Source organism: Pan paniscus, chromosome 7, assembly GCF_029289425.2.
Source record: "Pan paniscus chromosome 7, NHGRI_mPanPan1-v2.0_pri, whole genome shotgun sequence".
Lineage (NCBI taxonomy): Eukaryota > Metazoa > Chordata > Mammalia > Primates > Hominidae > Pan > Pan paniscus.
In genome coordinates this window covers 81876171-81898799 of record NC_073256.2, presented here as the reverse complement: position 1 = coordinate 81898799, position 22629 = coordinate 81876171, and the positions used below count along the sequence as shown (strand labels likewise).

Genomic DNA, 22629 nt, shown 5'->3' with positions numbered 1-22629 from the left:
ACAGCTCCCCAAGAGAGCTCTCCCAGAGCTGTGTTCACAGAATTGTAGAGTTGTAGGCACAGATTGCCAGGGGAAATGAATGAATTCATTACCCTACTCACACACAATTTACATTATATTTTCCTCTTTAAAATGGATACATCCATTTTAGCTTCCTATTAAAGTGACATTTACTTAGGATGCCATTTGATCCTGAGAAATGTAGTCTACAATTTTAGTATCGACTTTTTTATTGTCCTTCTGGTAAAACCCCCAAATTGACAGTTAATAGGAGATATAGTGACAGATATTGGGGGCCTTGAGGAGATTGAGGAGATAGATGGCAGCCCAGCTGTGGGGACCTGGATGTAAATTTCCCCAAGGCCCCCAATATCTGTCACTTTCTCAGTAGGAAAAAAAAAAAAGCCCAGAAAAATAATATTGCAGTTGTAGGGTACAAATGAAAAAGCATTAATAATGTTAATGTAAAGGTCTCATTCAAACTTACTTGTTAAAAAAATCTTACCCTCTCCTACAATTTTTTTTCCTAGGTAAGAATGTCTGCATCTCACTACCATAGCTTCTTATAATTTCCAGGATTATTAGGCCCCGGACAATGTTTTGGAGTAAATATAGGCCAGTCCTGAGGATGGATCAGTTTTTCTCTATTGTTATCAAGTTGAAATTCCAGCACAGTCAGGGCGCCTGGCATATCAGCAACTTGTAAGCTTGAATCTCCTAATTTGCAAAACACGTAGCAATTGCTCTCAGTAGGGATCTCTGTTTGAAAATAATTTGACAACCTGAATCCTTCAATTAAATTTAGAGAACAGAGTTAAATTTTCATTCACTTCCGTTTGTTTTGGAAAATTAAATAGATCATTTCAAAGAACCTGAGACCTATAGTCACACTCATGGGAAATCATGTTCTTAGTCTCTAGTTTTTTTTTTAATGCTTTGTAATATCTTGTGAAATTAATCTTCCTCAGAAAAGCAGCTTCCTGGCCCTCTAGCCTCCTGCATCTCTCACCTCTCAGTCTCTAGTGGCAGTTGGAGTGGACGTTTGCACTTGAAATCAGAATGTATAGCTTGGTCTCAAAAATCTTTCGCATAAAATGCTTTTATCTTTTTGCAAGTTATACCCAGTAGAGATGCGGGGCTCACAAAGGTTGCTCCTCCTTGGAACTTTGGCCCATTGTCCATCCTGGCTTAGGAAAATATGAATATTTTCAAGGGCGCTGAACCTTGAGTGATGTGAAAGGCTCAGGTCTGGGGACACATGTATTGGTTTCTGAAAGACTGGGAAATAAACCCTGGGGTTCAAGGGGGAAAAGAGGCTTTGCTAGCCCCTTCCTCCCTTACCCGCTACCAGTCTTTTAAACCATTTAAACCATAAGTCCCCTCCTTCCTTCCTTCCTTCCTTCCTTCCTTCTTTCCTCCTTCCCATTTTTCCTTTCCCTTCCATTTTCCTTTCCTCACTGCCTTTTTTCTGTAATGTAATGTTTTTTATTTTCCTCTGGGATCACCCTTATAATCTTACAAAACAACTATCACAGAGCCTGGGTTGGAGACTAAGAGGACTGCAGGCTGGTTTTCCTTGGCGACATTTTCTCCACTGCATCTGCCTATAGTAGGCTATTGGCCTTGCCCTCTGCATCTCTGCTATTTGAGAGTGAAGAGCCATAAGGGGTGAGGAACCCACTTTGTTCCTGAGGCTGTCTCTGAGATAATGATGTGTCAGATAGAAAGAAACTGCGGACACTTGGGAAAGGGGAAGGGACTATTTGCACCTTTTTGTTGATACTTGGGCTGGGAACCATTGGACTTTCTCAGCCAAGAGGACAAGCCGGTGCTGGAAGTCACTGGTCCATGACAGGTGGCCTCTGCAGTTTTGTGGAAACTGGTTTAGACAGAACAAGGGATGAACTAGGGCACAGGTATGTCATGAAAATGTACAAGAGATATTAGCTTCTAAAGCAAGTGATATCAAAACTAAAAATAGAGCCCCACAGAACAGTGACAACTAATTATCAGACTGTGAGGTTCAGCTTAGACACTTAAAGGTATCAGGCACCTCAACTGTCCCAGTCTTTGTTGTGCTTGGCCGTGCTTGTGGCTGAAGGAGGAAGGGGACGCAGACTTGTTGGACTCAGGCAGTGAAGCCTTCCCCATGGCCTGCCATGTGGAATAATGCCTTAACGACTGTCAGCATAGTTCCCCTCCAGGTGCCCCACCCCTATCTTTTTAAAGTTACCTTGGAAGATGTTGTATGTGAATGAGGACCCTCTCTCTACCCATTTCAGCATGCAGACACAAAAAGAGGAGAGGTAGACAAGTTTTGCTTTAAAAAAAAAAAACACTTATCTTGGAATCAATTCTTCAAGAAAATAAATAAATAATGCTAAATATGAATGTACCTAAACAGTTTCCAAACACATAAGGCAAAAACTGATACTGTAAGAATAGACAAATCCACAATTCTAGTCAAAGATCTCAAAATTCCTCTCTCAGAAGCTGATGAAACAGGTAAACTGAAAATCCATATGGACATAGTAGACTTAAACAACACTATCAACCAACTGCCTTAATTGACAGGTACAGAACACCATGCCCAACAACAGAAAACACTTGTGTTTTCACATGCATGTGGAACATTCACCAAGGTTGATCACATTCTGAGACATAAAACATATCTTAATAAACTTAAAAAGATTGGAAACATATAAAGGATATTCTGGTCTTTCTCCACAACAGAATTAAATTGCAAGTCAAAAAGAAAGATATCTGAAAATCTTCAAATATCTGGAAACGAAATGCCACTCACCTAAATAACCCATGGGTCAAAGAAGAAACTACAAAGTAAGCTAGAAAATGTTTTAAATTAAATAAAAATGAAAATACAACATATCAAAACTTGTGGGATGCAGCAAAAGCAGTGATGAGAAGTAACTTTATAGCACTGAAAGCTTGTATCAGAAAGCAAGAAAAATCTCATGTCAATAATCAGAGCTTTAACCCTAACAAACAGAAAGAGAAGAGAAAATTAAACCCAAAGTAAGCACAATGAAGAAAATCATTAAGAGCAGAAATGAATAGAATAGAAAAACTGACCAAAAAATGGAGAAAACCAACAAAGCCAAAAGCTGGGGTTTTTTTTAAAGATAAATAATCAAAACATTGTGGAAACTAGATTGAAGTTGGAGACTACATTGACTTATTTGGAGGCTTCTATTAAAGCTATAATAATCAAGACAGTGTGGTACTGGGGGAGGGACAAACATATATATCAGTGGTACAAAATACAAGTGCAGAAATAGACTCACACATATATGGTCAATTGAATTTCTACAAAAGTATTAAGGTAATTCACTGAGGAAAAGGATAGCCTTTTAACAAATAGTGCTGGAATAAATGAATATCTATATCAAAAAGCAAATAACAAACTTTGATCCTTACCTCATCTACACAAAAATTAACAAAATGATCTTAGACCTAATTTAAGAGCTAAAACTATAAAAATTCTAGAAGAAAACATTGGAGAAATCTTTGTAATTTTGAGTTAAGCAAAATTTTCTTAAATGGGACATAAAAAGCACAAACTATAAACAAAACAAAATTGGGCTTCATCAAAACTAAAAATGTTTACTCCTCAAAAAATTCTAAGAAATGAATAACAAGCAGTGAGATTGAAATGGTAATAAAAACATTGCCAACAAAAAAAAGTCTAGGACCAGATGGATTCATAGCTGAATTCTATCAGACATTCAAAGAAGAATTGGTACCAATCCTATTGACCCTACTCCAAAAGAGAGAAAAAGGGAATCCTCCTTAAATCATTCTATGAAGCCAGGATTACCCTAATACCAAAACCAGGGGAGGACATTACAAAAAAAGAAAACTACAGACCAATATCCCTGATGAAGATAGATGCAAAAATCCTCAACAAAATACTAGCAAACTGAATCCAACAGCATATTAAAAATTTAGTTCACCATGATCAAGTGGGTTTCATACCAGGAATGCAGGGATGGTTTAATATACATAAGCCAATAAATGTGATATGCCACATAAACAATTAAAAACAAAAATCACATGATCATCTCAATAGATGCAGAAAAAGCATTTGACAAAATCCAGCATCCCTTTATGATTAAAACCCTCAGCAAAATTAGCATAGAAGGGACATACCTTAAGGTAATAAAAAACCATTTACAACAAACCCACAGCCAACAAAATACTGAACAGGGAGAAGTTGAAAGCATTCCCCCTGAGAACAAGAACAAGACAAGGATGCCCACTTTCACCATTTCTATTCAACATAGTACTGGAAATCCTAGCCAGAGCAATCAGACAAGAGAAGGAATAAAGGCATCCAAATTGGTAAAGAGGAAGTCAAACTATTGCTGTTTGCTGATGATAGGATCATATACCTACAAAATCCTAATGACTCATCCAAAAAGCTCTAGAACTGGTAAATGAATTCAGCAAAGTTTCAGGATACAAAATTAACATACACAAATCAGTAGCTCTGCTATACACCAGCAGCAGCCAAGCTATTCTTGATCAAATCAAGAACTCAAACCCCTTTCACAATACTTGCAAAAAAAAAAAAAAAAAAAAAACCTTAGGAATATACCTAACCAAGGACATGAATGACCTCTACCAGGAAATCTACAAAACACTGTGGAAAGAAATCATAGATGATACAAACAAATGGAAACACATCCCATGCTCATGGATGGGTAGAATCAATAACCATACTGCCAAAAGCAATCTAAAAATTCAATGCAATTCCCATCAAAATACACCATCATTTTTCACAGAAGTAGAAAAAAGAATCCAAAATTCATATAGAACCAAAAAAGAGCCCTCATAAGCCAAAGAAAGACTAAGCAAAAAGAACAAATCAGTAGGCATCACATTACCCAACTTCAAACTATCCTAGAAGGCCATAATTACCAAAACAGCATGGTACTGGTATAAAAATAGGCATATAGACCAATGGAACAGAATAGAGAACCTGGAAATAAAGCCAAATACTTACAGCCAACTGATCTTCGACAAAACAAACAAAAACATAAAGTGGGGAAAGGACACCATATTTAACAAATGGTGCTGGGATAATTGGCAAGCCACATGTAGTAGAATGAAACTTGATCCTCATATTGCACCTTATACAAAAATCAACTCAAGATGGATCTTAAATCCATCTTAAATCTAAGACCTGAAACTATAAAAATTCTAGACAATAGCATCAGAAAAACCCTTCTAGACATTGGCTTAGGAAAAGACTTCATGACCAAGAATCCAAAAGCAAATATAACAAAAACAAAGACAAATAGATGGGACTTAATTAAACTAAAAAGCTTCTGCACAGCAAAAGAAATATCAGCAGAGTTAACAGACAACCCATAGAGTGGAAGAAAATCTGCACAATCTATACATCCAACAAAGGACTAATATCCAGAATCTACAAGGAACTCAAAGAAATCGGCAAGAAAAAAAAAAAACAATCCCATCAAAAAGTGGGCAAAGGACATGAACAGACAATTCTCAAAAGAAGATATACAAATGGCCAACAAGTGTACAGAAAAATGCTCAATCTCACTAATTTTCAGGGAAATGCAAATCAAAACCACAATGCGATACCACCTCACTCCTGTAAGAATGGCCATAATCAAAATATTAAAAAAAAAAATGTTGGTGGGGATGAGGTGACAAGGGAACAATTTACACTGTTGGTGGGAATGTAAACTAGTACAACCACTATGGAAAACAGTTTGGAGATTCCTTAAAGAACTAAAAGTAGATCTACCATTTGATCCAGCAATACCACTACTGGGTATCTGCCCAGAGGAAAATAAGTCATTATACAAAAAAGATACTTGCACTTGCATCATATGCATGTTTATAGCAGCACAATTCACAATTGAAAAATTATGAAACCAGCCCAAATGCCCATCAGTCAATGAGTGGCTAAAGAAAATGTGATACACACACACACACACCATGGAATACTACTCAGCCATAAAAAGGAATGAAGTAAGGGCATTTGCAACAACCTGGATGGAATTGGAGACTATTATTCTAAGTGAAGTAACTCAGGAATGGAAAACCAAACATTGTATGTTCTCACTTATATGTGGGAGCTAAGCTATAAGGATGCAAAGGCATAAGAATAATACATGGGACTTTGGAGACTTGGGAGAAAGAGTAGGGGTTGGGGAGGGATAGAAGACTACACATTGGGTACAGTGTACACTGCTTGGGTGCACCAAAATCTCAGAAATCACCACTAAAAAACTTATTCAGGTAATCAAACACCACCTGTTCCCCAAAAACCTACTGAAATAAAAAAATAAAAAATTAAAAGAAATGAAAGGGAAAACCACAGACTGGGAGAAATTATTTGCAAAACATCTATCTGATAAGGAGGTTTTATCCAGAACACATAAAGAACTTCTCTCTAAGAAGATAAACAACTTAATAAAAAGTTGGGCAAAAGATGTGTACATTTACTTCACCAAAGAAAATATAAAGATGACCAATAAGCACAAGAAAAGGTGCTAACCATTAGTCTTTGTCAAAATGCAAATTAAAACCACAAAGAGATACCATGCATAATCATCCACCCAGAATAGCTGAAATATGAAAGATTGACACAATACCATGAGCTGGTAGAACGTAGAGTAGGTAGAGCTCTCTTACCTTGCTGGTGGAAACAGAAAAAGTTGAGTAACCACTACGGAAAACAGTTTGACAGTTTCTTATGAAGTTAACCACAAACTTACCATACAATCCAGCAATTCCACTCCTTCATTTACTCAAGAGAGATGAAAACATGTATTCACACAAAGACCTATATGTGAGTGTTCACAGCAGCTTTACTTATTATAGCCAAAGCTGCTAAGAACACAAACATCCATCAAGTGATGAACAGATAAATAACTAGTGGCATACCCACACAATAGACTACCACTTGGGAATAAAAAGAACTGAGATACTATACATGCCACAAAATAAACAAATCTCAGAAGCATTGCGCTAAGTGAAAAAAAGCCAGTTATAAAAGCATACAATACTGTATGTTTTCATTCACAAGACAGTTTGGAACTGGCAGAACTACAATGACAATCAAACACATCAGTGGTTGCCAGAGGCAGGGATGCGGGGAAGGGATTTAATGGTAAAGACACATGAGGGAACTTCCTGGGGTGATGAAAATATTCTACATCTTAACTGTGGTGGTAGCTATACAATGCTACACATTTGTCCAAACTCACTGAACTGTACACTTAAAATGGGTAAATTTTAGTGTATGTATATCTCAATAAAGTTGATTTAAAAAATCACATCTTTCATTTCTTCATCCATTGACTGTTCTGTGTCTGCCTCTGCTGTGTACATCCTGTCTTTGCTCTACTGAGCAGTGAGGTCTGTAAGTAACTTTAGGCGACTTCAGAGTGGAGTCATCATGGCTGTGGAGTTCGTGGAATCTGAAGGAGGTAATAGCAGCTGTGTAAACATTCAGCTAAATGAGTGCCTAGGGAGAAATCTGGAAAATGGTTTGGGAAATTGGGATTTATGTAAGAGCTTCAAGTCAAGAAATGTACTTTGAGAAATGCAATGGACTCTGTAATTCACTGAGAATCTATTATAATTATTGTCACTCATAATGACTTGTGTCAGGCCTAAGTCCATAACCCTCCCAATGAAAATACCTGAAACCAATTATAAAATTCCTAGTACTAGATTTTTCACAGCCCAGTGTGAAAATAAATGAATCTATTCGTTAAGTAGTCTCTTTATTTTCCTGATGAGAAAACTGAGGCTCCAAGAATTTAGATGCCCAGAGTCAGACACTGAAGCAGCTCCAGGACCAGATCTGAAGTCCTTTCTTCTAACTTTTGGATCCCCACAGTCTTGAACTTTGGCAAAATTTCTACCCAATTTGTTTGTCTATTTTTCAGGCTTGAAGAATAGAATGTAAAAAATGGATATTTTTGAAACAACAAATCATTATGATATAGTAAAGCTTTCAGGGCCTCTTATCACTGCAACTTTGTGTTCTGGTGAAATACTGAGCTGTGGTTCTATATAGAGGGAGAAATTGCAAGGATTTCAATGCCAAAGTCCCTATCTCCAAAGCAATTGGCTCTGGCTGCAGTGTGTGTGTGTGTGTGTGTGTGTGTGTGTGTGTGTGTGTGTGTGTGTGTGTGTGGTGGGGAGATCCTCTTACCCTGAGGCAGCTGCTGTGTCCAGCTCAAGTATCAGCCAGAGCAGCTGCTGAGTTAATCCACCAAATAGAGAGACATTTTTCTGGAAACCCCTGTTCCCTGCATAGCTCCCATTACATGGTTTGGGCAAATTCTTCCAGGTGAGGCCACTAAGATGCGCTGGGAAGGGAGGAAGGGGAACTGGGAGGGGGCTTTCATTGCTGCTGCTCCCACCTCTATAACAATTTAATTGCCACACATAGCCCCAATAAAATGCCCAACGTCCATGGGGAGTGGGTAGGGGGTGGAAGCAGACTGGAAAAGAAATGGCCATAAGGCATGCCCGAGAGACAAGGCCTCACAGAGACTGCTTCCAAGGCCGCTAACCTGTCTCACAGCATCCTTCTCCCACCTTATTCATGCCTTGTTTTCTGAGGTTGACTAGGGCACCGTGTAATTCTTTCAAAATAAATTTTAAAATTAACATATGAAGTAAATCAAAGGTTATTTCTACCAAACTCTCTTTGCATTGACTGAGAATACAGCAGGCCTGGCTCAGAAGGGCAGAAACTGAGAGGATGACTCTGCAGCTTAAAATCAGTTCATAAGTGAGGGCTTTGCACGGTTTTCTGGGAGGACTAGGGTTTGTGGAGGTTTCAAGTGCATCCTGTAGAAGCCCAAGGAAACTGGGGCCTTTGATGAGTTCAAATTCACCACAAGGCTGAATCCAAACCTCTCTTTTTCTTAGAGAATGCCCATGGGGGAGCTACAGCACTCTTCTGATCTAACAAAAAGTAGTGGTCCTGTCCATCACTCGTAGAGGAAGCTGATGTTTGGTTTTTGCCATGACCGGTTTTTTTTTGCCTGTGTACTTGGGTGAAGAGAGAAGGTAAGGTATGTGATAAAGCAGAAATTGTTCAGCACCAGAAACCACAGGCAGTAAAATCGAGGGCATGTTTCACTGTGTACATGGATATAAGGAAAGCACCAGGAAATAGAGCATTTGCTTCTAAAAGGTTTGCAGTTCAGCTGTTGTGGGCTGAATGTAGTTTACAGGTCAGCAAGTGAGCCTGAGATGCTTCTGAGTTTTAAAGGCAACATTACTCTGACACGGGACCACCTAGTAAAGAGAGATAAGACCACCACTGAATCAAAGAGAACTCTTACCACATCCTAAATATTCAAGGTAAGCCTAGTGATGAAATGTGAAATTCTAGCACTCTAACCTTGAACTGGACAAATATGAATCTGGTAAACTGGGTTCTGAAGTGGTGAAGGTGAATCAGACCTGCAAAATATTCTCAGAGGCCGGGAATTTGCTACTATAGTGAGGTCTCTATCAACCTGCCCATATCCCATTTCTGGGATCAAAGAGTAGTACTCCATCATGAACAGGTGTCCTTCTCTATGTGAAAGGCCCTTCCTCAAACACCAAGAACTATACAGCAAGGTTTTTTGCAATACTGGATGTCAACGCCCTCCCCACACCTGCTCCACCTGCCCCACCCTCCTCTCCCTAGGCAGGCACGTGGATGTCAGCATACATGACATGGGCTCAGTGGATCGCAGCCTTGAAGCATGACACTCCCTCTGCAGCCTCAGAGAAGCAATACAAGACATATATGTAGTGACAAAGCCCTAAACCCGAATTCTCAGAATGTAAACAGAACCCTTCAGACAATTATTCAGATCCACAATTAGGTCCTGGTTCCAATAAAGCATGGAGTTTTCTCTCTCACCATTCACCCCTCTGAGTCCATGGCCAATACATCCTCCCACTCCTTTTTACCACAGATAATGTCTGAAGGAGTTGGGCAGCTGAGCAGACTGTAAGGACACTCAGGACACTTTAGGGTGCACAGGTTTCCAGCTGACTATTGGACATTGTGGGCAGGTCCTGCTCACACACAGTTCCAGACACGGCAGAGACCAATGGAGACGCCACCGCCATTGCTGAGCAGATGGCTAATGAGGCAGAAAGTCTATGAAGGGAGCTTCCAGAAGAGTCAGTGTCAACCCAGGGAAAAGTCAGTGAGCCAGAAATAGCTGAGGCTTTTCAGAACCATTGACCCTGAACTGCCTTTGAGCTACAGGCACAAGGAGTTGGGTCTCAGGCCCAGCAGGGTCATTTACACAAAAGTACATGGAAGTTGGAATCTTTAAATATTATTAATTAAACTGAGAACTTTCAAAAGGGTATTAAAGGATTATGATGTCAGTCCTCAAGCAAACCTCATAACAGCAATCAAGCAAAGGCTTGGCTATGAGAACGGTGACTCGGAAATAATATACATGGACTGCTTGATGACTTTATGGCTTAGTTCTTTGGTTCTAATTCCTGATAGCTGGTAAGTGCACATTGATCCTCTGGCTGTTAATTCATTCAGGTCTCACGTGGCTGCAATCCCCCAGATATTTCTTTAGTCAGGGCATCTTTCTCTCAGAGACCTCCTCTCCCAGGAGAAACTCTGTAGAGTCTGAGGGTTCAAAGAGAACCCACCTGCTCACCTGCATAGGAACTGCCTAGAACATCATCCCACGAGGAGTCACTTGGCCACCTCCTGGGCATCTCTGGTGTAAGCAGATGAAATGCTTGTACTTAATCTATGGAAACCTGCATTTTCCTGCAGGAGTCCTTTGCCGCTCCTTTCTCTACGAGCAGTAAGTCCTCACCGCATTATGGACACTTGAAACTGGCCTCCCCTAATGACCATTCTGGAGGGTTTGCTCCTCCTGGATTACTGAATAATTGCCCATGGAGTTACTGTTCTCAGTCAAGGTTCCCCTCCATGCAGGAATAGATAATGGAGCAATTCTCCTCAGGAAGAGGTCTTGAGGCGATTGCATTGTGTGAGCTTGAGGCCTCCAGTATAATCTGAGAACAATGTTCTTTTGGGAGGACTGAGCCTCAAGATTTGGGGAGAAATTAATCTCTGGGCCTACAGAAGAGGAACATTATGGAAGAAACTATGTGAGATGTTAGTCAAGGGAAAAGAAAATATTTCCTACCCATTAAAGTAAAAATCAAGCACTGAATCTGACTCCAGATGTAGTGAAGAATAAGAAAAGCCAAAAGCGCTAGGCAGATTACTAACTCCTGTGAGAAAACAAGAAGAAAGCTTCACTGATATTATCACAAATAATTATTTTCAACATTATTTCAATGGACTTTTCATTTTGGCTTGAGCCCTACTACGTGCTCTTCATGGGGTAGTGCACTACTGTTTTCAGAAAACAGCCCCTCCGCACACAGCTTCTACTACCATGTATAAGAATTGCCACACATTTTCTAGAAATAATCAGTCTACTGCATCTTTTACCTAAAAACCACCTCAAAAGATTTCTTCCCACCAAACATTTATTTTTGTCATTTTATCTGTGAAAATAAACATCCAACCCCAAAGCATGTTACTTTTAATTTTCCAAAATCATTTCCTTTTACTACCTCATGGAATTGAAGTCTCTTGGGCAGATACAATCAAAATAATAAGTCATTGTCTGATTTTTGAGAACATGTTGTTTGTGGTTCATAATCAATCACCTGATGACCCAGGAGCATGGAACTGGAGAGTGCTTTCTGGCAGCCTCTTGCCTGGGCAACACTCATACCTTACACATCATTTAAGAATGCTCATGAGTATGGAGTCACCATGAACATTCTTCCTTGTGAAGAAATTGTAAAAGATTTCTTCTGTGGACTCTTCAAGACATGCAAACATCTAACCAAGTGTTAGGGGGAAGACATGGACTTCGAACTCATCATATAAAGAAAGAGTCTCTTGAAAAAAATCTCTGTGGAGGAGCACCTGTGCTTTTCCACTCCCAGGAGTACATGCTTAGGAAGCACAGGTTTAATCAAGCCAAGACTGTCTCTGTCTAGCTGTAGCCAGCACACTCCAAGAACCCATGAATCAGAGGTTATTCTCCAGAACAGACTTAAAACTCAAGTGTGCTCCTTGGGGGTTGCTGGGAATGACACAAAAGCAGGGGATTAGTCTTTAGAAGCCCAAGGAGGACACAGGGAAGGCTGAGCAAGGGCAAGTGGCCGTTGGTAAGGAGGACTAGGGACACAGCCAGTCACTGCAGATGAAGCAGCGCTCAGTAGCATGCCTAAGGGCCAGGCTCACTTGCACCCCTCCCCTGGGAAGCCAGGTGTGAGGTCACCATGCACCAGCAGAGTGAACTCAAATTTGTTTTGTTTTATGTTTTCTTTTATATAGAGCTCAAAACAAGCCAACATTGGGGGATGAATTGTTTCTGTACTTTTCCCCTGGCTGAGGTTTCTCTCTGCCCCTTTGAAAATCCTTTTACTTCTTGCTGTGGCCTGTTCCAGTGGGATCCTAGGGGGCGCGGGAAAGCATAGACACAAGTGCATCATCACTAACCTGAGAAGTAGCTGCAGGTGCACTAGTTTCCTTACCACTCACAGCTGCCCTCTCACTCGTTGCGGCTGCTGCCACTTCTGCCTTCCGTACATTCGAATCCTCAGAACCTGGAGGCCCTATTTGCCCCAGACCTTCGCTCCCTGGGGTGCAAGGTGGGTTGGTGGTGGCTTTCCGGGTTTGGCCTTTATACCAACTAGGGTAAAACAAGGGATCCGCAGTTTCCGCTGCTGCAGGGACTGGAGTTTCAGACTCTGTGGTCTGCTCAGAGCCAGTGGGTACAACCTCCCCCTTAATCAGGACAGATAAATTCAAAAGTAAAGAAAAAAAAAAAAAGAAGAAGAAGAAGAAAAAGCAGTTGATTTTAGTTCCCTTTGGGTTTGAACACTGCGCGCTCCCTGCATGCAGTGCCTTGGTGGCCGTTTTAGTTCATCCCACCCTCCAGAAGCGCTAAGGGCAGAATGGTGACTACAGTGCCCCTCTGTCCAGCATCTGGATGTGTGCCCTCTTCTTTTCTGAGCTTGTCTTTCACTCATTGGGAGCCCAGGCAGGCAGAAAGCAGAAACCTCAGTGAATGTTGGTTATAAAATATCAGATATGGGAAAAGGGTCAAACTATTGACTAGAATAATTTGTTGGCTTTATACGTGAGTCCCAAAAACCTCATTATAAAAAACAAAAATTAATCTTATTGATCAAATCCAACGCTCACTTAGTTACTATACCTCTTTCAATTTTAATACAACTGAAATGCTCAGAATTTAAAAATTCTAGACTATAAATGGCATTTTAGCCTGGTTTCCTGTGGAGACAGAGCATAGAAATACAATTCCATCTCTGAGATCCACCTCTGGAGTTTTGTTTCAATCCACTTCGAAAGCAGTTGCAGAAGCAGGACTCCTCTCTGATGAGTCTGCACTGCCTGCAAACTCAAAAGGTTGGGATCCTGTCTGCTGAAGTATCATGGAGTCTGCACAAAGGCTTGAAAACTGGACGGTGACATATTAGAAACATGAGGTCAACCAATTAGGTGCAGCATCTGGGGTGAGCTTATTTCTTAAGATATGTTTTAAACAATTCTGTCAACACACAATCTCATCAAATGACAAATCCATAGAAAACCAGGCTTCATTGTTTGCTCACTGAAGGAAAAATACATAAGTTGTATTTCAGGGTAAGCAACAGGAACATAAACTAGTGTAGTTTCTCTATTTACCCCCTCAATTATCTACAGAAAATTCAAAGTTCTGAAAGTATAATCACTTTTATTTCTTACTCTATATGCTATTTATTTCTCATCCTATACCCTACATCAACATTCACTAAGTAACAAAGAGCAGACCCAGTCCCCATGATATCAGCTCTCTATGAATTAACATGACACACAGACATGGACACACACACACACACACACATACACACACACACAATTTCCAGACAAAGATTGCCTTTGATTTGAGGGCATTACTGGTGGGAAAGTTGTATTAAATTTTGTTAACTAACAATAACAACAAAGAACCTGTTGAATCACCTAGAGGACTTTTCTCCCCGACATGAGGACTGTCCTGAAATCTTTCGTCTACCATATACGAATGTCTGGCATATAGTTATCTTTTTCTTAAGGCAGAATAGGGTAAATTGTTTAGGCTATTCAGTAAGGAGACACGCCCATGTGCCCTGTAGAAAGAGACTCAGGAGGGGTTACCTGTGTCACAGGTGCATCCGCAGCAGGTGGCAGGGCTGGAGGTGGCTCTGGAGAGGAAACTGGAAGTGCCCCAGGGGCAGCCTGCAGCTCCACCTGAGAGAGCTCTGAAGCTTTTTCTGGGTTTTCATCTTCTCCTGGAAACTCTGTTTGAACATTTTCTACCTCTTCCACTTCTACTGCTTCTCCTCCCACTTCTCCTTCTCCTTCTCTTTCTCCTTCTCCGCCTTCTTCTTCTTCTTCATCTTCATCTTCTGGTAAGGTAAGGTATCTTGTAAATTGTTATAACTATCTCTGCAGCAATGGACACAGTTAATGGCCAGTGCTTATAGCCCTAGTTAAGGTCAAGGCTGGGGAGTTTTTCTCTGACAGACACTTGACAATGGTCCAAGCGTGCCGTGCCAGGGCTTTGTGCTTCTAGTGGAATGTGGACTGGACAAATGTGAAGGAACCATCCCTATCCTCCTTGTTCTCCTCCCCAGTACAAAGTCTTCACCTCCGCTGTGCATCATGCCCTTCACCTTCCAGAGCCCGTCCACATTTTTATTACAGTCTGCCACATCTGCAAGCTCCTGGAGGCCTGGGATTGTCACTTATTTATCTCTGTCAGATTAAATGGAAGTGCAACTGTCTTCCCTATCTCAGAAAACATACAAAGCCCTTTTGTCATTTTAGCTTTCTACCTCCGTTGTTCAGTGAATACTGACTTTTGCCATAATTAATGTCACGACTCTTTTATTTATTTATTTATTTATTTATTTATTTATTTATTTATTTATTATTTTTTGAGACAGAGTCTCACTCTGTCACCCAGGCTGGAGTGCAGTGGTGCAATCTCAGCTCACTGGAACCTCCACTTCCCGGGTTCAAGTGATTCTCCTGCCTCTGCCTCTGGAGTAGCTGGGATTACAGGCGTACGCCACCACGCCCGGATAATTTTTTTGTATTTTTAGTAGAGATGGGGTTTCACCATGTTGGCCAGGCTGGTCTCAGACTCCTGGCCTTAAGTGATCCACCCGCCTTGGCCTCCCAAAGTGCTGGAATGCCGTGACTCTTTTCCTGACCCACTGATCTTAATATTCCCTCAGGCGACATTAAGGACAGGCAATATTAAGCGATTTTTTAAAAAAGATACATCTAAAGATTTGCCTTTAAAATTTTGTCTGTGGATGTTGGTGCAGCCTCATAGCATTACTAGTGGTCTAGTGGTCTAGCTGAGGGGTGTGATCATCTAGGTGGGCTAGCATGAGTCAAAGTGATCAAAGTTTTGGTCAGCTCCAAGATTGTTTTTCACTTTTCAATTATTTAATCAGGATAAAATTTCAGAAATGGGACTTCTGGGCCAAAAGGTAGGAATGTGGTTATAGCTCAGGGAGTATAACTAGTCACACAGACCCAGGTTTATGTTCAGGTTGTGACTTATTCTATGAGTTGTTACTATTCTTGTCCTCTAAATTGTGATTAAGTTGATGTGCTGCAATATCTATCCCACATGCCTCCTATGTATTGTTTTTATCTCATCTTTAACCTTGCTCCTGCTGACACTTTACATTATTTTGGCTAACACTGTGCATAGGATTGAAGTTGAGATATCATCATTATCAATTATGAAGCATTTGCTTATCAAGAGTCAAATACCCAACCTGACATTAAAATAGGCACCAGGCCGGGCATGGTGGCTCACTTCTATAATCCCAGCACTTTGGGAGGCCAAGGCAGGTGGATCACCTGAGGTCAGAAGTTCGAGACCAGCCTGGCCAACATGGCGAAACCTTACCTCTCTAATAATTCAAAAATTAGCTGGGGGTGGTGGCAGGTGCCTGTAATCTCAGCTACTCAGGAGGCTGAGGCGGGAGAATCGCTTGAACCCAGGAGGTGGAGTTTCCAGTGAGCCAAGATCGTGCCATTGCACTCTAGGCTGGGCAACAGAGTGAGAGTCCATCAAAAAAAAAAAAAAGCACCATATGTGCAAAGCTAAATAAACACTGTCAAAAAACGATGTGATCCTGTAATGAAATAGAGCTTCACATTGGATATGATCCTTGTAAAGTTGTCGACATTGATTCTGGAGGTGATTCTGAATCCCCGCTTTCCTCCCACCCAACTCTTCGGCAGCTTTCACACACCTGCAACTTCGGCCAAATGGTCAAAAGAATAACAAACCTCTGTAAAAGTCAATTTCACGTATTATCTTTTCTTCTCTATTGAGGTTGACTGTGAAGTGGTTCATGTTCTCATAGCCATGTTCTATTTTCTCCATCTGAAATGCCTTTGATGCTTCCGAGATTCTGCAACAAAGACAAGTTGCCACTTTCTGTCACTGTTTAAAATTGGATAGCCTTGGGTAAAGGTGAAAATATGCATTTTTACATAAAATAAAAAGTTCTTACTTTTGTAGCAGGGTTTTGGCATTCTGTGAAAGCAAACAAAAGATAGTCTTACTTAAATTATTTCCACAAAAGACAGTGGTAAGACAATTATTTCCTTTGTTGACTCTGAGAATCTCATAGCTTAGTTTCTAAATGTCATAAATAACTGCTGTCTTATAACAGAACCCTATTAGATTTAAGCAGTATCATAGACATGCTATTTAAGTTGTTTAAATAGATTAATATATAAGCACATGGGGTTTATATTTTAGTTGGTAAAATAAATAAAAACTGAAATGTACATAAAATAATAAAAATGTGATAACTAATTTTCCAGCACCCACCTTTTGGGTTGTTACTTTGGTGCCAAAAAGAGACTTACCTGCAGAAACACTGCCATTTCTGGCTCATCCATAAACTGAATTCCTGACTCAACCAACTTTGAGACGTTCTCCAAATGATCAGAATACTTTTTGATCAGAGCACGGACATGTTCCAGTTTCTCCTCTTGAGTTCGGGTAATGACTTGGGTCATTTCATTCTTCCTCTCCTCCAAAATGCCATACAGGTAATCAAACTTCTCACAAAGCTCTTGTTTCTGTTTTCTGCAACATTCCTATTAGTTGGGTTAGCTAATGTTAGAAAGTATTTGAAACAAAGTCGATTTGGAGAAATCACCTAGTTATCCTGGGAAAGAAGAACATTTACTTATGTAGGATATTTTTTTCTTTTCCCTGAAGATGTCCATTTAGGTATGGATACCCACTATGCTGGTGCTTTGGAAATTCCATTTTTAACAAATTTGATATTTAGACTATCTAAAACTCAATTAAATTGGCTACATGAATCAATGGTTTTCCAATCTTCTGTTCTTTATAAATGGAGAATTTCATAGAAATAAAGAATGATTTTCTTTTATATTATATTTGGGTTACATAGGTTATAGGTTATATTTTGCTTTGGAGTGTGTGTGCATGTGTGTGCATGCAAGGAAAATGCTATGATACTTCCTGGTTTGTACCTTAAAGTCTCTGCTCCACCTATACCAATATTGTCCTAGTTTCAGTCCTCCTATATAGAATTTGTAGCTTCCCAAGGGCCTCTGCAGCTAGGATTCCCTCCTCCCAGCCAACTTACACACTGCAACCAAGTTAATTTTCTCAGAGTACAGTTCTAATCATGCTTTTTTGTTCTTTCCTTTCTTTCTTCTTTGAGACAGAGTCTAGCTCTGTTGCCCACGCTAGAGTACAGTGGTGTGATCTCGGCTCATTGCAACCTCCGCCTCCCAGGTTCAGGCAATTCTCCTGCCTCAGCATCCCAAGTAGCTAGAATTACAGGCACCTGCCACCACACCCAGCTAATTTTTGAATTTTTAGTAGAGATGGAGTTTCACCACATTGGCCAGGCCGGTCTTGAACTCCTGACCTACAGTGATCCACCCACCTCAGCCTCCCAAAGTGCTGGGATTACAGGCGTGAGCCACCGTGCCCGGCCTTAATCATGTTTTTTTCTATGATGACTCCCTATTACACAAAGAATAACACTTAAACTTCCTAACTAGCTTTCAAGACCCCTCCATGATCTGGTTCCAATTTCTCTCATAACATTCTACTATCCTCCATTGTATAACCTGAATTCCAGCAAAAATAAACCACTCACTTTCTTTGTTCATGCTTTCCCTTCTGTCTACAGTGTTCTTCCCCAAGTCACCACTGCAAACTCTATGCAATTTCAAAGACATTGTCAGACTACCACTTCTTCCATAAAGTGTCCCTTGATGTTTATGGCTGAATGCAACTTTTAACTTTCTGAAACCTCATAATAGTTACCATTGATAGCATATATCTGTATCTACCAGATCCTCTATTTATCCAATACTGCCTAAGAATGGGTAATACTGTATCTGGTCTATGCTCTTGGAGAGAAAGGCTGTGTTGGAAGTCTGGCTTGCACATTTGTGTTGTGTGGCTGAAGTATCTCCAGTACCATCCAGATCCCTTTAGTCTGGGCCCATCTTTAAATCATAATTAATTATCCAGTTCATCTAGTCATTGGCCTTTTGGTTTTTCAATCCCTGGTAAGCTTGGTGTGCATGTATGGCAATCTCCTTGGACTTGACCATCTCTGGGTCCAGGACCTTTATAGCTGAGAGCAGGTTGTGAGCCATAGTGATCTAACCTAGCTCTCCCGCACAGTGAGAGCTTCTTGGGAATCCAGCAAATTTATTTCTGACATCTCTGACCATTCTATAGCCTTTATTACATATTCTTTCATTTTGGTAAACATTGAAGTCTTTTATGTCATGTATTGCTTTCTTCCTTTATGTGAATTTCTTAAATATCCAAAGTATATATTTTTTGAGGGTAGAATCTGGGTCTGCCTAGGACACAGAGCACCTTGGATAGTAGCTGTTCACTAAATATCTGTTGAATAGATTTTGTGGGTTTTTTTTTTTTTTTTTGAGACGGAGTCATGCTCTGTCACCCACGCTGGAGTGCAATGGCATGATCTCGGCTCACTGCAAGCTCCACCTCCCAGGTTCAAGTGATTCTCCTGCCTCAGGCTCCTGAGTAGCTGGGATTACAGGCACACGCCACCTTGCCCGGCTAATTTTTGTATTTTTAGTAAAGACGGAGTTTCACCATATTGGTCAGGCTGGTCTCAAACTCCTGACCTCATGATCCACCCGCCTTGGCCTCCCAAAGTGCTGGGATTACAGGCGTGAGCCACCAATCCTGGCGGAATAGATTTTTTTTTAATGTGTTTCATTTCCTCTCAATTTCTCTACTATTCTCAGTATGGAGTCAGGGAGAATGACCTAAACCAAATTGTTGATTATGAAGATACTCTGCAAATGTGCAAGAAATACATCCCTTACTCCATTGCCTTCCTTGGAACACAGTCAATTCTCATCACAGTTCCCAACCAAATTATAACGCATGGAGATCCAGTGGTGCCAACTATTTTAATAGTAAATGCCTTACCACTGTCATCCACCCATTCATTCATGGATTTAACAAACAATGCATGTCATTTGTGTCAAGACTCTGGGGATCCAAAAAAGAATTAACATAGTTCCTATTCTCAAGGAGCTCACAGTTCACTGAGAAAGACTATAGACCAATAATGTAATTCAATATGGTAGGCTGAATAATGTAAATATTTTAGAGATTTATACCAGATGCTTTAGAAGCATTTATGGAATCTTTGTCCAACCCTTTGTGTAGGTGGAGGAACTTTGAGGGGAGCCAGAAATGTTGACTCAGGAAGAGTTTCTTAGAGGAATTAGTACTTGAACTTGACCTTAAGGAGGAATAGGAGTAAAGGAGGTTGGGGAGGGGACGAAAATGCTTGAAGTCCTAACAGTTGTCAAAGTAATGGAACAAGGGCCCATGCAGCATGTCAAGATGTGGAAATTGCCTGGCTTGACAAATTTCTACTCATTTCCAGCCCTTTAGCTTGAGAGTCGGACTGTTCAACCAGGCCTAGAAACTGAAACCTATTAGTAGCTTTCCAATCAAACTCTCTTTCACTGTATTATCTTTTGTTCCAACCTTCAGGCAACCAGGTGCCCACTGTACACATGAAATAAGCCTCTCTGATATTTAGAAGCTCTACTGTGATCATATAATGGTTTCCAACTTGTTTCTCCCAAATGAGTTGTGCACTTAAACATTTATAATATGAGTATTATATTAAGATGTAATACAGGTAGAAAGTCTTTGATTCACAAAAATTTTCTCCTATGTGATTTAATATGTGAGAACATTCAAGTTTATGGCAGCCAAGTCATTTACAATGAGACAGATGTGAAGTCATGTGTAATCTAGTGTACTCTCTCAAGTCAAATAAAGATTAAATCACTTATTTTGACCATATAATTTTTTTGGCAGTTTAAATGGAATAACTAATTTCATTCCTATATTACTTCCAATTCCAAGCATTATTTTATTTCTATTCTGTTTTTTTAAATAACTTATATTGAATGTTAGTAAAATTACTATCATTTGTTTATACTTCATAGTGCAGGAAATGCTACCCCATATGCGGTCTATGCTTTATTAAAATTATTATATCATTAAATACTTTGTAAAGTGCTTATAATATTACCTGGCATATATTGGTACTGGATCAGTGTCTATTAAATTTAGGTACAAATTCCTTAACCTGAATTATTCAGTTGTGGAATTTTGAAGCTGCATGGAATATTAGAAGTAACCTGCTCCAAATCAATCATGTCACTCATGTGGAAACTGAAACCCAGCAGAGCTGTCACTTTCTCAAGGCCATCCGACCATTTATTATTGGTGCCTGGCCTACAGTCAAGGTCTTTGAACTCCTGGGTCATTGCTACTCTCACCACACCCAGCTGGGCCCATATTTTAAGTAACTTTAAAAAATTATATGAAGTGCTTGTAAATGGAATATATGTCTTTTAACAAATGTACTGGCCAGGTGCAGTGGCTCACACCTGTAATCCTAGCACTTTGGGAGGCTGAGGCAGGAGGTGGAGGCTGCAGTGTGCCAAGATCGCGCCATTGCCTTCCAGCCTGGGTGACAGAGTGAGACTCCACCTCCAAAAGAGAAAAAAAAAACAAAACCCAAATTCACTATGCTTAAGGTAGATTTTTAAAAGGCAAGACATCTTAAATTGTTTCAGAATTATATTCCTAGTTCTTTCAACAAAATTCACCAACCACTGACTTTGTACCTGGCATTGTATGATCTAATAACCTGCCATAATTTTCCATTGTTCTGGAGAATAATGAACAAAAAAAGTATCATAAATGATAAATATAAAATTATTATATTTTCTAATTCCTAATGGAAAAAACTTTTTTCTCTTGTTTAATTAGCTTTTAATATAATTCTATGCAAAAAATGGTAAGAGTTACATAAATCTGTTTCTGAAACGGCAAAAATACATGCCTCTTCTTTGGAATTATGAAATTGGAACTTACAGACTTTTAGAAATTAACTCAAAATGTTCAGGTTAACCTAATGTCATATTCAAATGTGAAATACTTCATGAAATGAAGTCTCCTATTTTTTCACACTCTTTGAGGTAGAACCCACACACAAGAGACTAACTTAGATGTCCCCTAATCTTTCTTGGCTTCAAGACCATCAAAGTGCTGTGAAAGTCAGGGAACAATAAACACCTCAGGTTATCAATTTGCCCTCTAAGCTGATGAGGGAACAGATATGTGCCATGAAAAAAAAATGTTCTCAGAGGCCACCTAGCTACTGACAGTGATGACTCTGAATTTCAGTACCTACTGTGCCTTTGTTAATGTGAATCTGCAACACTTTCAGCAGTGACTTTCTAGCAGCCTGAAAAATGGAATAGGAAAAAATGTGGACTTTCGCATTGTGAAAACGTCTGCAGACAGAACACTTTAAAGGACTGTTGTTACCTACAAAAGCATGATAGCAACCATATTTGTCTCTTCTCCACAAAAACTTCCTCATCTCAAAGACTGCTCCTTGCTTTTAGCATACTTTTTCATTTACTTGAATAAAAAGGTATGTATCTTTAAGACCAATTCGGAGCCATACACCTCCCCTCTTCTCTGGACAGTAATTCAATCAAGATATACACTTTTTGAACTTTCGAGTTTATCTTTTCAAATAGTCTCCATTTTCTTCCTTTTGATGTCTGTGCTTCCTACATCCTCTGTGTGTGCACCTGTGTGAGTGTGCTTAGCAAGTGAAGTATACCTCCACCATAAATGAAGTAGGTATTGGTCTCCGGGTATACTCTGATGCAAAGCCTCTGGCTGCTGCACAGCCTTCCTCCTGGGTCTGCTAGGACAGTTATATTTCTTGGCTTCTTGGGAGAACCAAATTAAAGTTGTCTATAATATTTTAATGAAAATAAAATTCATCCCATTTCTAGGGAGAATGCAGTGTGGATGCAATATACCAAAAGGGGATGATTTTATAAAGTGAAGATCATCCCTCCCATATTGAAATGGTAAG

At 39.9% G+C, this 22629-nt stretch overlaps 1 protein-coding gene across 11 annotated transcripts in view; it reads right to left on the bottom strand.

Moving 5' to 3' along the window:
- TRIM55 (tripartite motif containing 55) overlaps nucleotides 1–22629 on the bottom strand; it is a 67630-nt gene that overhangs the window by 9144 nt on the left and 35857 nt on the right. For 5 of the 11 annotated variants that reach the window (XM_055116607.2, XM_055116610.2, XM_063606791.1 and 2 more), the window contains exons 7-10: nucleotides 17030–17263; nucleotides 16669–16691; nucleotides 16442–16566; nucleotides 14282–14532 (exon numbers count right to left, since the gene is read on the bottom strand). In XM_055116607.2, coding sequence (XP_054972582.2) covers nucleotides 14282–14532; nucleotides 16442–16566; nucleotides 16669–16691; nucleotides 17030–17263 — 633 coding nt within the window. Of the gene's footprint in view, nucleotides 1–11204; nucleotides 11293–12580; nucleotides 12869–14281; nucleotides 14533–16441; nucleotides 16567–16668; nucleotides 16692–17029; nucleotides 17264–22629 lie in introns of all 11 variants that reach the window. The other 6 variants (XM_055116606.2, XM_063606786.1, XM_063606788.1 and 3 more) reach the window with 2 other exon arrangements.